The sequence below is a fragment of the Ursus maritimus genome, unplaced genomic scaffold, assembly GCF_017311325.1.
Source record: "Ursus maritimus isolate PB19 unplaced genomic scaffold, ASM1731132v1 scaffold_1, whole genome shotgun sequence".
NCBI lineage: Eukaryota > Metazoa > Chordata > Mammalia > Carnivora > Ursidae > Ursus > Ursus maritimus.
Genome location: NW_024423343.1, coordinates 8,697,310 through 8,709,613, shown reverse-complemented (window position 1 = coordinate 8,709,613; position 12,304 = coordinate 8,697,310). Strand labels below are relative to the sequence as shown.

The following is a 12,304-nucleotide window of genomic DNA, read 5'->3' as shown; positions in this document are numbered from 1 at the left end:
TCTTCCCATGCAGAAAAGGTTTAGAACTATTATTATCTTTTTCCGAGAGATACTCACATCCCATAGTATTTATTATTAATTTATCTTTTATCAGTGAAGTATGTGGTATGTTGTAAATTGTAAATGTTTGTATTTTGCTTGAATTTAGGACACACTTTTTTGAAAACAACATTGAAGGAATGGTTAGATTTTCAGTGTAGCCCAGAAAAGCTATAGTGCAGCTGAAATAATCTTTAGAAGTAGCCCTGATTCTTAAACTTCACCAACCTTAAAAGGCTTGTAAACCCTGAAACAGAGTATTTCATTTGGGTTTTTCCTAAATTGAGGGAACACATTCTAATTAAAGAGTAATATATTAATAAGGTCTAATTTACATTTGAATGATGTGAGCCTCTCATATGAGTTAATTCTAGTAATAGAATGCATGGTATAATGTAATCATCCTTTCAAATTTGTCCTAGGTAAGCGATGTCAATGACGATGTCCGGAGGGCAGCAGTAGAATCACTTGGGTTCATTCTATTCAGGTAATAATTTCTAATCTCTGGTTCTCTTTAGAGTCCTTTTTTTTTTTTTTTAAATAGTCAATAACTAAACGGAAACTAAATATCTGAGGGATATATCTAGGTTCAGAGTGAAAACCGTTTAACAATAAGATTAGTACTGGTGATCTGAAAAAGAAGCACGTGTGTCTTGAGAGTCCAAAAACCTATTTGAAAAGTAGTAAAATGACTTTATTATTTCTGTTTATTTGTTTCATAGCATTCTGTGTACTTGCTTAAATTTCTAAGTCCAAATAATGTGTTTATTACTCCTCTTTCCATACACATTGGCAATTCAAATAGGATGTTGTTCTTACATAGGGTTGTAGTGTTCTTGAAGCTCTTTAATGAGAATAAAAGGTAATAGACTTTGTTTCAGTGCAGAGGGGTGAAAAATTTGCAGATTTAATAAAATTATTTTGGACTTGAGATTTGAAGATGCCCTTGACATAGGATAGTTGTGATTAAGAGGACATACTCTGAAACCGATCTGCCGGGACTGAATCCTGGCTCTTCCATTTAAAAGCTGAGTGACTTTGGGCTTGTTAGCCTTTTTGAGCCTCTAATTTCTCATCTGTAAAATGGGTGTAATAATAGTACCTATTTAAGAAGTGTGCTTTTGGGGTACCTGGGTGGCTCAGTCGGTTAAATGGCAGACTCTTGGTTTCAACTCAGGTCATGATCCCAGGGTCCTGGGATTGAGTTCTGAGTAGGGCTTCCTGCTTCTCCCTCTCCTTCTGCCCTTCTCCCTGCTTGTGCTATTTCTCCCTCTGTCTCAAATAAATGAATAAATCTTGGAAGAAAAAAAACAGTGTGTTTTTGGATGAGTAACTGAATCAATATCTAAAGCCCTTAGAACAGCGTCTGGCACTACTAACTGTTATTTAAGCATATGATAGTAGTGGTAACTCTAACAGTGGTGGCAGATGCTGTAGTGCTTCTTGCAATTCTTACTGCCTGCTTATCTCCAATCTCAAGTACCATTGTTTCTTTTGGCTAAGATACTTTATATTAAAATCCAGCAAAGGCAAATTAAAAGTACTTCTTTTAGCTCTATTTGGACACTGCTTATTATAGTTCATTTGTGATGGAATCATAAAAAAAAAGTTCCCAAGGTACATGTTAGATGAGTCCGTTAGATGAGACTCACTCATGTCCTTTTAATCTCTGGTGTAGATTTTCTCCCAAGTTCCTGGGAGTGAACCTTTGTTGTAAAGGTCATAATATAATGCAGTAAATATTGAACATTGTGAACTGGTTATAGGAACTTCTTCATAACGTCTTAGACAGGAAGTTATTCCATTTATCAAGAGTTATCTGGATGGGCTGTAAAATATTTTACTCCTATGTGGATAAAAATGTTGAACAAAACAGCAAAGTACAGACCCATATAACATAGTAATCAGGTTTCTCCTTACACCAGGCAGTTTTGTTGAATAAGGTTGTTCAGCCACATGCTAACCTCCTTCATTGTGTTGTCCTCTAGCCCTCATTGTTCAGCTTGTTCACAGAGACACTGGAGAGCCTTCACTAAATCTAAAGACAGTATTTATACAGATCTACTAGTCTGATACCTCCAAAATAGGATATGTGATTAGTTGGTTATTATTGTTTTTAGTAATCCATTGAAGTGCCAGATAATCATTGATTCTTTTTCTAAGGTATGACAAAACCTATGTGCATTAAGCTATTCTACATTTTTTTGAAAAGATCTGCAGTAGACTCCACACTTAGTTTCTTGAGTCCTCTTTCTCTTTTTGAATATAGAATATTTATCCACTTAGTAGTCTTTTTGTACTTTTGCCATTTTCTGTTTTTTTCTCAAATTTGTCAGCAGTGGTTCCGTAATTACAACCACAACTTCTCTTTCAGGTGATTCATTTAGCTTACAGAGTTGAACTCTGTAAGGCAGCCAGTCTTGGCACCTCTTTTACATTTTAAAAAAAATTTTTATTTATTTGAGAGAGAGAAAGCATGAGAGGAGCAAGAAAGAGAGAGAATCTGAAGCAGACTCCGTGTGGAGCTGGAGCCCGATGCAGGGCTTGTTCTCACAACCCTGAGACCACAACGTGAGCTGAAACCAAAAGTCAGCAGCTTAATCAACTGCGCCCCCCCCCCAGTGCCCCTCACCTGTTTTATGTTTTGATCAATCTTTACAACATTACTTTTTATCTTTTTTTTTTTTTTAATTTAAAAGATTTTATTTATTTATTCAACAGAGATAGAGACAGCCAGTGAGAGAGGGAACACAAGCAGGGGGAGTGGGAGAGGAAGAAACAGGCTCATAGCGGAGAAGCCTGATGTGGGGCTCGATCCCATAACGCTGGGATCACGCTCTGAGCTGAAGGCAGACGCTTAACCGCTGTGCCACCCAGGCGCCCCTACTTTTTATCTTTCTGGTCCAAAAATCATTCTCCTGAGGGGGGCAAAAAATGGAAGCAAAAATAGAAGTTGGATAATTCTATTTTCTCCCTGTCCATTTTTGGTGTATTATTTTAGCCAAGCTGTGACCCTAACCTTTCACTGGTTTTGCTCTAGAGTTTAGATGCTGGGGCAGGGAGGGGGGCATTTGAGGGGGGGTGTGTTATTGCCATCCAGAGAGGGGTTTTTGTTTTGTTTTAATTCTTATCAGGGAACTAGATAATTTTGATTTGGAAAGTATATTTTTCTAGGGGTACCTTTAGTAATTGTTGGTTTGTGTAAACAATCCTGCTCAAATAATGGTCTCTTCCTTTGTCTTGTTGTTGATTCTTCCCAGTGATTTTATATTTTATATCCTATAAGTCAATGGCCTGGTGTGTATATTCTGCTACATAGGAAGTTGAGCTTCGTGAAAACTGTTCTTCTTCCCTTTTTAACCTGACAGCGCTTTGCTCTCCAATTAACATCAACTTCTGCCTTTGCATTTTCCTGTAGCTCACGCTCATGCTAAATGCCCAGTTTCGGCAGCAGATGTCTCCCATGAGCTGCTTTTAGGCTTTGCTAAGCATTTTACTACCTAGGATAGTCAGATCCCACTAATGAGTGGTTCTATGTCCTTGTTATTTTTAAGGGACCATTCTGAGTTTTGTTTTCATAATATGACTCTTTATAGGTAGAAGAAACTGGAAAAGACTTTAGAGATGATTTTGTCTGAAAGTTACTTTATAGGTGAAGAAAATTAAATGTAATCAACTTAAGGAATTGCAGTTGAAACCAAATTCTCAAAGTTTTAGATTAGTGCCATTTTCCTAGAGTGAGAATTTTTAAAGGTGAAGGAAACTTAGAAAAATTTTTTTAAGGAGAAGGAAATTGAATTTCAAAATAGTTAATAAAATTTCTCGTTGTCATAGAACTAAACGGTAGAACTAAAATTCAAAACAGATCTCATTATAGACTAATGCTTTCTACAACATGCCTTCCCTTCAGAGTACTGTTTTCCTAAGCGACTCTCATAGAACAGTTTTTTTTTTAAAGATTTTATTTATTTATTTGACAGAAAGACAGCCAGAGAGAGAGAGGGAACACAAGCAGGGGGAGTGGGAGAGGAAGAAGCAGGCTCCCAGTGGAGGAGCCTGATGCGGGGCTCAATCCCATAACGCCGGGATCATGCCCTGAGCCGAAGGCAGACACTTAACGATTGAGCCACCCAGGCGCCCTTCTCATAGAATATTTTTATTCTCAAATTTCCTTATTACCTTTAATATTTGGAAAGTTTCTGTCCTGTCTCCTAAGAATGCACCATCATTTACTTTCTTAGAATGTGCTCCATTTTATCATTTCTTCCCTTTTAGATGTTATGTATTACTTTTAAAATAACTGCAGACATTTGACCTTCTTGAACTATATTTTAAGAATTTATTTCTTCCTAATTTTTTAATTCTTCTTTTAATCCAGTAAGTGTACTTACTGGACAAACAGCTCTAGTTCCGAGATCCTGTTACTTTGTGTAATACCCAGCTACTATCCTCCCTACCTCTTCCATCAAGACAAGTTTCTTGATCAAAGCAAAATCATGACTACATTTAACTGAGCCAGACTGTAATGACAATCTTAGCTTACCTCCAGATGCAATCATTTTATGCACTTTTTAGTCTTCTGTTCCCTGTCACTGTTGTTCTGTGTTATGCCTTATGTTTTTAAGGCTTTGAGGAGGTTAATGCTTTTTTGTCTTGTTTTGTTTCATTCTTAGCACAGCTTTGCATACAATTAGGAACTAAACAAATTCTTATAATGACATTGTTTATTTTTAAGACCAAAACTTATTGATTTATTTAATTTTATTTTCATTTGAATACCTTAACACTTAGCCACACACTGCTGGATTATTTTTGTTTGCAGCTGTACAAAATAATTTTTTTCGTGGAGTAGCTTTGTCCAAATAAAGAAAGTTCTATAATCTTATTAGATAACTCTTACTTTAAAGAGATGATTTGATACATGACATAAAGTTATTCTTTATATAATTCTTGTTACATTTATATCTGCCTCATCACCTTACTCATCGTTATATTAATTACATGAAAACTGACATTCCTTCTATACATAACTGACTTGCTCCTCAGTTTTGTCACCTTCATTTTCTGTGAGGAGAAGTGTATCTAGTAGAATGATTGAGGAAGCCTGAATGTTTGAGCTGCGGAGCCTCATTGGGCTCTGGTACATGGCAGGGTTAATCCCATTTCGCATTCCATGTTTCATGAAAAACTTTGAGTTCTCTGCCATTGGATTTCGGAAATAGATATTGCTGGAGCATTTTCTGATAGTTTTTACTGATTTCGTGGCCCGGTAATTGCAGGTGATATATCGGCCAAATGCATTTCGAAATGTCTTATTGAAGAGGGTGTAGACCAAAGGATTCACCCCTGAGGAAACATAGCCTATCCATACAAATACCTCTAGGAGCATTTTGAGAGTAGTCTGGTTGCAGGAATCACATAAAACTAAAGTTATATTTGTAATAAAAAAGGGGCACCACATGAGCAAAAAGAGAAAAAAAACAATCCCTAGAACCTTGGAGGCTCTCTGTTCATTGGAAATGGTCTGCACGGACTTTTTTCCAACTGTGGACATTCTTCGCCTAAGTATGTCATCACTTGAGTTGGACAGAGTTTTGTGCTTGTGGGAACCATCCAGCATTGCCACCTTTTCAGGTGATGAGCAAGGTGTTTCATCCCTTTGGAAAACTGTAGACACAGCCAGCCATGTTAGGCGTTGAGGTGGCTTGTTTTTGACCAAGTAAGCTTTCTTCTGTAAAGCATGGATAGTGAGAAAGTAGGTGACAATCATGATTGCTAGGGGTGCGAAGAAGGCAGCCAGTGAGCCAAAGAGCATGAAGTTGCCAAAACGATCCTTCGTCAGCACACAGGTGATGTTGCTTGGGTTACCCACATCAGTTTCTATCCCTCTAATAGGTACTGGAATGGCAATGCCTAAGGAAGAGGAAACAAGATAAATTGAGTTAATTTTATGACCTTTTACTCTTATATTAGGTCCTTTTAGAGTTTATCTTTTTTTTTTTTTTTTTAAGATTTTATTTATTTATTTGACAGAGAAAGAGACAGCCAGCAAGAGAGGGAACACAAGCAGGGGGAGTGGGAGAGGAAGAAGCAGGCTCCTAGCAGAGCAGGGAACCCCGATGCAGGGCTGGATCCCAGGACCTGATCCCAGGACCTTGCGATCACGCCCTGAGCCAAAGGCAGACGCTTAAAGACTGAGCCACCCAGGTGCCCGCCTTTTAGAGTTTATCTTAGTGACTTTATGTGGTTAGTGTACTGTCATTCCTAGTACATTGAATGCAGAATCTGTCAAAGCATTTAATTAAAGGAAGATTTAACAAATAGAACCCAAATAAGCAAACCTGATGTTTTTAAACAGAGATTGATTAGTGATTTCAAGTTTATAATTTAAGCTTCCCTAAATCTGTAGTATGTCCACAAAATAGGAGAGAATGTCTTCGCTTACTCTCCATTTCTCATAATCTGTTTGTGTTTTGTTGATCTGTCCCAGGTTAAGGAAAAGGAGTTCAGAAGAGCATTTGCTTTATTTTTATATCCATTGTAGTTGATTTGAAGAGACCTCAGAGTACGTTCATGCAGTATCTTAATTCTAGATAGATACCTATTATCTTTGAGGCTACACAGTTTCATTTAACAGACATTTTCATTTTTTGGAAATTTATGAATGTCTTAATCTTTTCCTCTGATGACTTAGGGAAAACTAAGGGGAGTTCATTGTTTTTTTTTAAAAATGCTGCTTAAATATTTGAGATCATCTGAATCATAAATTTTATTTTCAAGTTGAGAGTTCCTCTAACAGATACGAAAGAAATGTATCTCATGCTGATTTTCTAATACTTTAAATACTATGAAGTGGGTATTTAAATACGATCTTGCCTAGTGAAGTAGCTTATTAGAAAGACAAGTACACAAGTGTCATCCTGAATTATTTCCCTTTGAAACAGCAGATTCTTAAAAAGAAGTTTTAATTAACTGATCTTCAGAAACCTCTAGAATCCTTGTGTTTTTTATGGATCTGAAAGTACTTCGTCATGTACACAGCCTTTTTATGGTAAACTGAAGAGCCCTTGACAAAAATATTTTCCTCAAATCCTTTGTAACAGGGAGGCTATTGCTTTTTCTACTTTTCCTCAAATCCTTTGTAACAGGGAGGCTACTGCTTTTTCTACTTTTCCTCAACTATGCCACCAGAAAGCAGATTCTGTATACTTCTACACTAGGGGTCAGCACACTACAGCTTGAGCACCAAATCTGGCCTGCATTCTGTTTTTCTAAATAAAATTTTTTTGGAACACAGGCATCCCCATTTGTTAAGAAATTGCTGCTTTACTCTCCTGCTGCAGAGTTGAGTAGTTGACAGAAACCATTAGAGCCTGCAAGCCCAAAATATTTACTATCTTGCCCTTTACAGGAAAAGTTGGCTGACCTCTACTGTACCGTTATTTCTAAGTGATTGTTCCACTGTTCTTTCTCCCTAAAACCCTTCCCTTTTGAAGTCTATTTATAATCTGCTTACAGCACTCTGTTCTCCATCCAGGTCATCTACCAACCTCCAGGACATCTGTCCATCTTCCTCAGTAGATTCAGCACCTTGCTAAAGCCGTCCTCTCTACTGCTCCATTGTTGTTACTTTCCATGACTTGATCTCATTGATGACCCTTCTGACATCTTCATTTTGTGTCTGTTGAACTCCACTCTAATTTCTTTTATTATTTTTAAAAAATTCCAGTGTAGTTATTATATTAGTTTCAAGTGTATCAACCCTCATTATTATTATTATTTGTACTCCTGAAGGCATCCATAAGCCCTCTTCAAGCTGTCCCATATCTAAAACCATGAACTTTGTGTGATATTTCCCTTTCTTGTCCTGCTACTCTTCATTACTGTGGGACTTCTTTTTACAGTTATCTTGACCTTTAGTCCATTCGCCCTTCTCTATTTTCACATTCCATTAACCTCCTTCAAGGCTCACATTACCTTCTCAACCAGTTTGGTGGTCAATAACGTAAGTTTTTGCTGATACTTTTTATACCCTTATCCCCTTATTCTTTCATACCTTACTATTTGCCAGGTCTTACCTAGGATAACTAAGTCCAGAAGAAAGTGAGCTCTTTTCAGCATTTTGCAGAATTTAAAAACTGAACTAACCCTATCATCTGCTTTTTCTTCTACAAAGTTAGTAAACTGTCAGTGGTCCTACAAAATGAAGTGTGATGAAATAAACACAGCATTGATCTTGGCCTTGGTGCTGAAAAGCTGTTAACAGTCTTTAAGCCAACTATTTAAAACTTCTAGGTTTCGAGGCGCCTGGGTGGCACAGCGGTTAAGCGTCTGCCTTCGGCTCAGGGTGTGATCCCAGCGTTCTGGGTTCAAGCCCCACATCAGGCTCCTCTGCTAGGAGCCTGCTTCTTCCTCTCCCACTCCCCTGCTTGTGTTCCCTCTCTCACTGGCTGTCTCTATCTCTGTTAAATAAATAAATAAAATCTTAAAAAAAAAAAAAAAAACCTCTAGGTTTCGGGGCACCTGGGTGGCTCAGTCGGTTAAGTGTCTGCCTTCGGCGCAGGTCATGATCCCAGGGTACTGGAATTGAGCCCGCCGTTGGGCTCCCTGCTCAGCAGGGAGCCTGCTTCTCCCTCTGCGCCTCCCCCTCCTTCTGCTCCTCCCCTCCTGCTCATGCACTCGTTCTCTCTCTCAATAAGTAAATAAAATATTTAAAAAAAAAAATAAAACCTCTAGGTTTCTTTTCTCATCTGTAAAAGGAAAAAGTGAATTTATAAGATCCCTTCCAAAGCTATAAAGAGTCTTCTTTTTATTCTTTTCCACCTGAATACTTAACACTTTGTATTAGTCTAATTTGTTTATTATCTGCCTTCCTTGAAAATAAAGGCTCTTTTGATTTATCTTTGTATTCTTGATATCTTTTTTTTTTTAATGATTTTTTATTATATTATGTTAGTCACCATACAGTACATCCCCGATTTCCAATGTAAGGCTCGATGATTCATTAGTTGCGTATAACACCCAGTGCACCATGCAATACGTGCCCTCCTTACTACCCATCACCGGTCTATCCCATTCCCCCACCCCCCTCCCCTCTGAGGCCCTCAGTTTGTTTCTCATAGTCCATAGTCTCTCATGTTTCATTCCCCCTTCTGATTACCCCCCTTTCTTTATCCCTTTCTTCCCCTACTGATCATCCTAGTTCTTATGTTCCATAGATGAGAGAAATCATATGATAGTTGTCTTTCTCTGCTTGACTTATTTCACTTAGCATTATCTCCTCCAGTGCCGTCCATGTTGCAGCAAATGTTGAGAACTCGTTCTTTCTGATAGCTGAGTAATATTCCATTGTATATATGGACCACAACTTCTTAATCCAGTCATCTGTTGAAGGGCATCTCGGCTCCTTCCACGATTTAGCTATTGTGGACATTGCTGCTATGAACATTGGGGTGCATATGGCCCTTCTCTTTACTACGTCTGTATCTTTGGGGTAAACACCCAGTAGTGCAATGGCTGGATCATGTATTCTTGATATCTAGTATATCATAGGTACTCAACAGAGATGTGATCTGTTTATGGATTCATGTGAACCAGCCTTAATTGGGGTATCACTTCTAACAGTAGACTATTTATTAGATTGATCATATTTCATGGTTTCAAATGTTTTAATTCTTCTTAAGGATCATTTCTCCTGTTTTCTCCCTGCCTTTGCCCCATTTCCTCCACCTTACCCCAAAATACACATACCTCACACTGTCTCCCCCATCCTCTCCCTTATTGCAGTGAGTTTACCAAAAAGATGTGGGACTTCTGGCATGAGCTACTATAGTTTCCCTCCTTTCCACTTAAAATTTTGATGACTTTTACCCATTATCTCCCATGCCCTCTCACTAGCTTCTTTTGGGGGGCCTTTCTACTCTGTCAATTAGCGTCTGTCTTCAAAACTAGCCTCACTGCTTGTAAACCTGTCCATTCTGAATAGACGTTTCCTTGACCCTACTTTCTTCACAAGCCAGAGGAGTAATACTCCTTATTTTTACCTCCAAACTTTTCAAAAGAGGTTTGGCCCTGGTATTATTTCAGGAATGTAAAGGTCACTTTCATTATCTTACTTTCTCACTTTTTTGCCCAGGGCTAATTCTGATAGAGAACGACCATGTCTTTTTCTTGTTTTCCTGTTAGCATTCCAGATCTCTCTTAATTTTTTTCCTTATTTATTTATTTGCTAAGAAGAAGTGAATCTTCCAGTCAGATTATCGATGATCATAGTAATTGTGAATCTGTTTTTCGGATATTAACTTATAGGAGGTTTGAATTATTTATGATGTACTTCATGCTAGGATACTCTATTATAGCAGCTATCTTTGAGCATTAAAGATGGGCACAAGGGCATAAGACAGTTTAGAAGAAATATTATTTTCTTCTGTAAATCTTTTCTAAATATCACTAGCATCTCTCTTAAAACCTCTGATTGAACATATATCCAAAACACTTATGTAGACACTTACTGCCTTTATTCTGTACACATATTGGCTTCCAAGATTAATTTATGGTCTTTAATACCTGCATACAAAATGTTTGGGTTTTTTTCCGTTTTCTCTTTTCCTGTTTATCTTCTTAAGTGTGACTGAAGATGCATTTTATTTTTTTGTTACTTTAATATTCATTTTGAGATTCTGTGTGCTGCCTAGACCTTAATGATTTGTTGACAAAAACAAAAACTGTTTTCAGACTTAGTCTTCCTGCATGTCAAAATCAAAGCAGGAAGATATCTCAGTAAACATTGCGAAGATGGTTCTTTCTGAGGACATGAACTTTTTACTTTTTCACACATGTTGCTGATAGTGTGGTTTAGAAACTATATGATGACGTGACATAAAGAGCTTGTGTTGGTATATCAGTAGTATATCAGTAGTCTGTCTTGACCTCTCTTGCTAAGTTTCACAGCCTACCAGGCCTGGTATATTTCTTACCCAAAAGAAACCAAAAGTTATTTATTTTTACCACCCCACACCCTGACATTCCCCACATACCTACTGAAATTAACCATACCACTGTAATCTTGATGAATGCTGTGGCTCGCGAGTTATATTGATTGGCCTGGATTGGCTTTTTGATGGCTATATAACGATCCACAGAAATGGCACAGAGATGCATGATGGATGCAGTAGAAAAAAGAACGTCAAGAAATAACCAGACAGGACATAGAACAAGTGGGAGGGGCCACATAGCCTCTGAAAAGCAAAACAAAAACATATTCTCTTACAAAATGGCAGTCTTCAATCTGCAATTTCTTTTTAAAGTGATACATATTTTTAAACTTTTTTTGTTATTCATCTGAAATTTTAAGAGTTAATCTCCACAAGATGTCTAACTTAATGGAGTCAATAATATTAAGTATATTTCTGTAAATAGTACCTTTTAAATAAATTTTCTATTTTGTATAATAATCACAACACCCTTTTTCAAAATCAGCAGTTTAGCATTTTTAGCATTCATTTGACTGCAGTTGCTCTTTTGTCTGTTCCTTTTGTGATCTTTTAAAAATTTCCACAGTGTGGCAACTGGAACTTAACCTTGCTAGTCAAATAAAATTAATTTTTAAGCTGCTTTTGTGTAAAAAGAATATATTTTACCATATAGAGGAAGCAATATAATGTGGCAAAAAGAGTATTAGAATGGGAGTCTCAGTGAGACCTAGGGTTTGGCTCATTTCTAGCAATAACCAGCTGCATGATCTTTGTTTATAGCAAACTCTCATTTGATGAAATAGTTAAGTGAAATGATTTGAGTTTTCTTTTTGAAAGAAGTAGTTCTTGAGTAAAGTTTGCAAAAGGAAGAGCTTCAGATTATTCTGAAGAAAAATGGATTGTTATCCTTCCATAGTCCATCATTCACTCCAGGCACTGGGGACTTACGGTTTAAAAAGAAAGTCTCAAGATTAAACATAGTACTTAATTTATGTAACAAACTCTTATAAAAAGAGCATTTACTGTGTACCTCATACAGTCTTAAGCACTTGACAAATACTAACTTTGAAAAATTTCAGTTTTTGGATATGATAACTGAATATCCTACTTAGCTTTCCAATAAATTTACTGAGACAAGTACCTATACACATATGGGTTGATACATTATATATTATACATACACCCGGTTTATATATACTTGCAGTTCCAAAACACCTAAAATTTATTTTAGGGTTAGCCCTAGAATATTTCAGTTGGAATCCACTTTTCTAACACACACACACACACACACA

General features: G+C 37.1%; 2 protein-coding genes across 4 annotated transcripts in view; one reads left to right on the top strand and one right to left on the bottom strand.

Annotated features, from left to right (window-relative positions):
- PSMD1 (proteasome 26S subunit, non-ATPase 1) overlaps positions 1–12,304 on the top strand; it is a 92,199-nt gene that overhangs the window by 27,888 nt on the left and 52,007 nt on the right. For all 3 annotated transcript variants that reach the window (XM_040639157.1, XM_040639161.1, XM_040639149.1), the window contains exon 16: positions 462–526. In XM_040639157.1, the coding sequence (XP_040495091.1) occupies positions 462–526 (65 nt within the window). The remainder of the gene's footprint in view (positions 1–461; positions 527–12,304) is intronic.
- HTR2B (5-hydroxytryptamine receptor 2B) overlaps positions 4,092–12,304 on the bottom strand; it is a 17,636-nt gene continuing 9,423 nt past the window's right edge. The window contains exons 2-3 of the mRNA XM_008690354.2: positions 11,076–11,276; positions 4,092–5,952 (exon numbers count right to left, since the gene is read on the bottom strand). Coding sequence (XP_008688576.1) covers positions 5,060–5,952; positions 11,076–11,276 — 1,094 coding nt within the window. The 3' untranslated portion in view covers positions 4,092–5,059. The remainder of the gene's footprint in view (positions 5,953–11,075; positions 11,277–12,304) is intronic.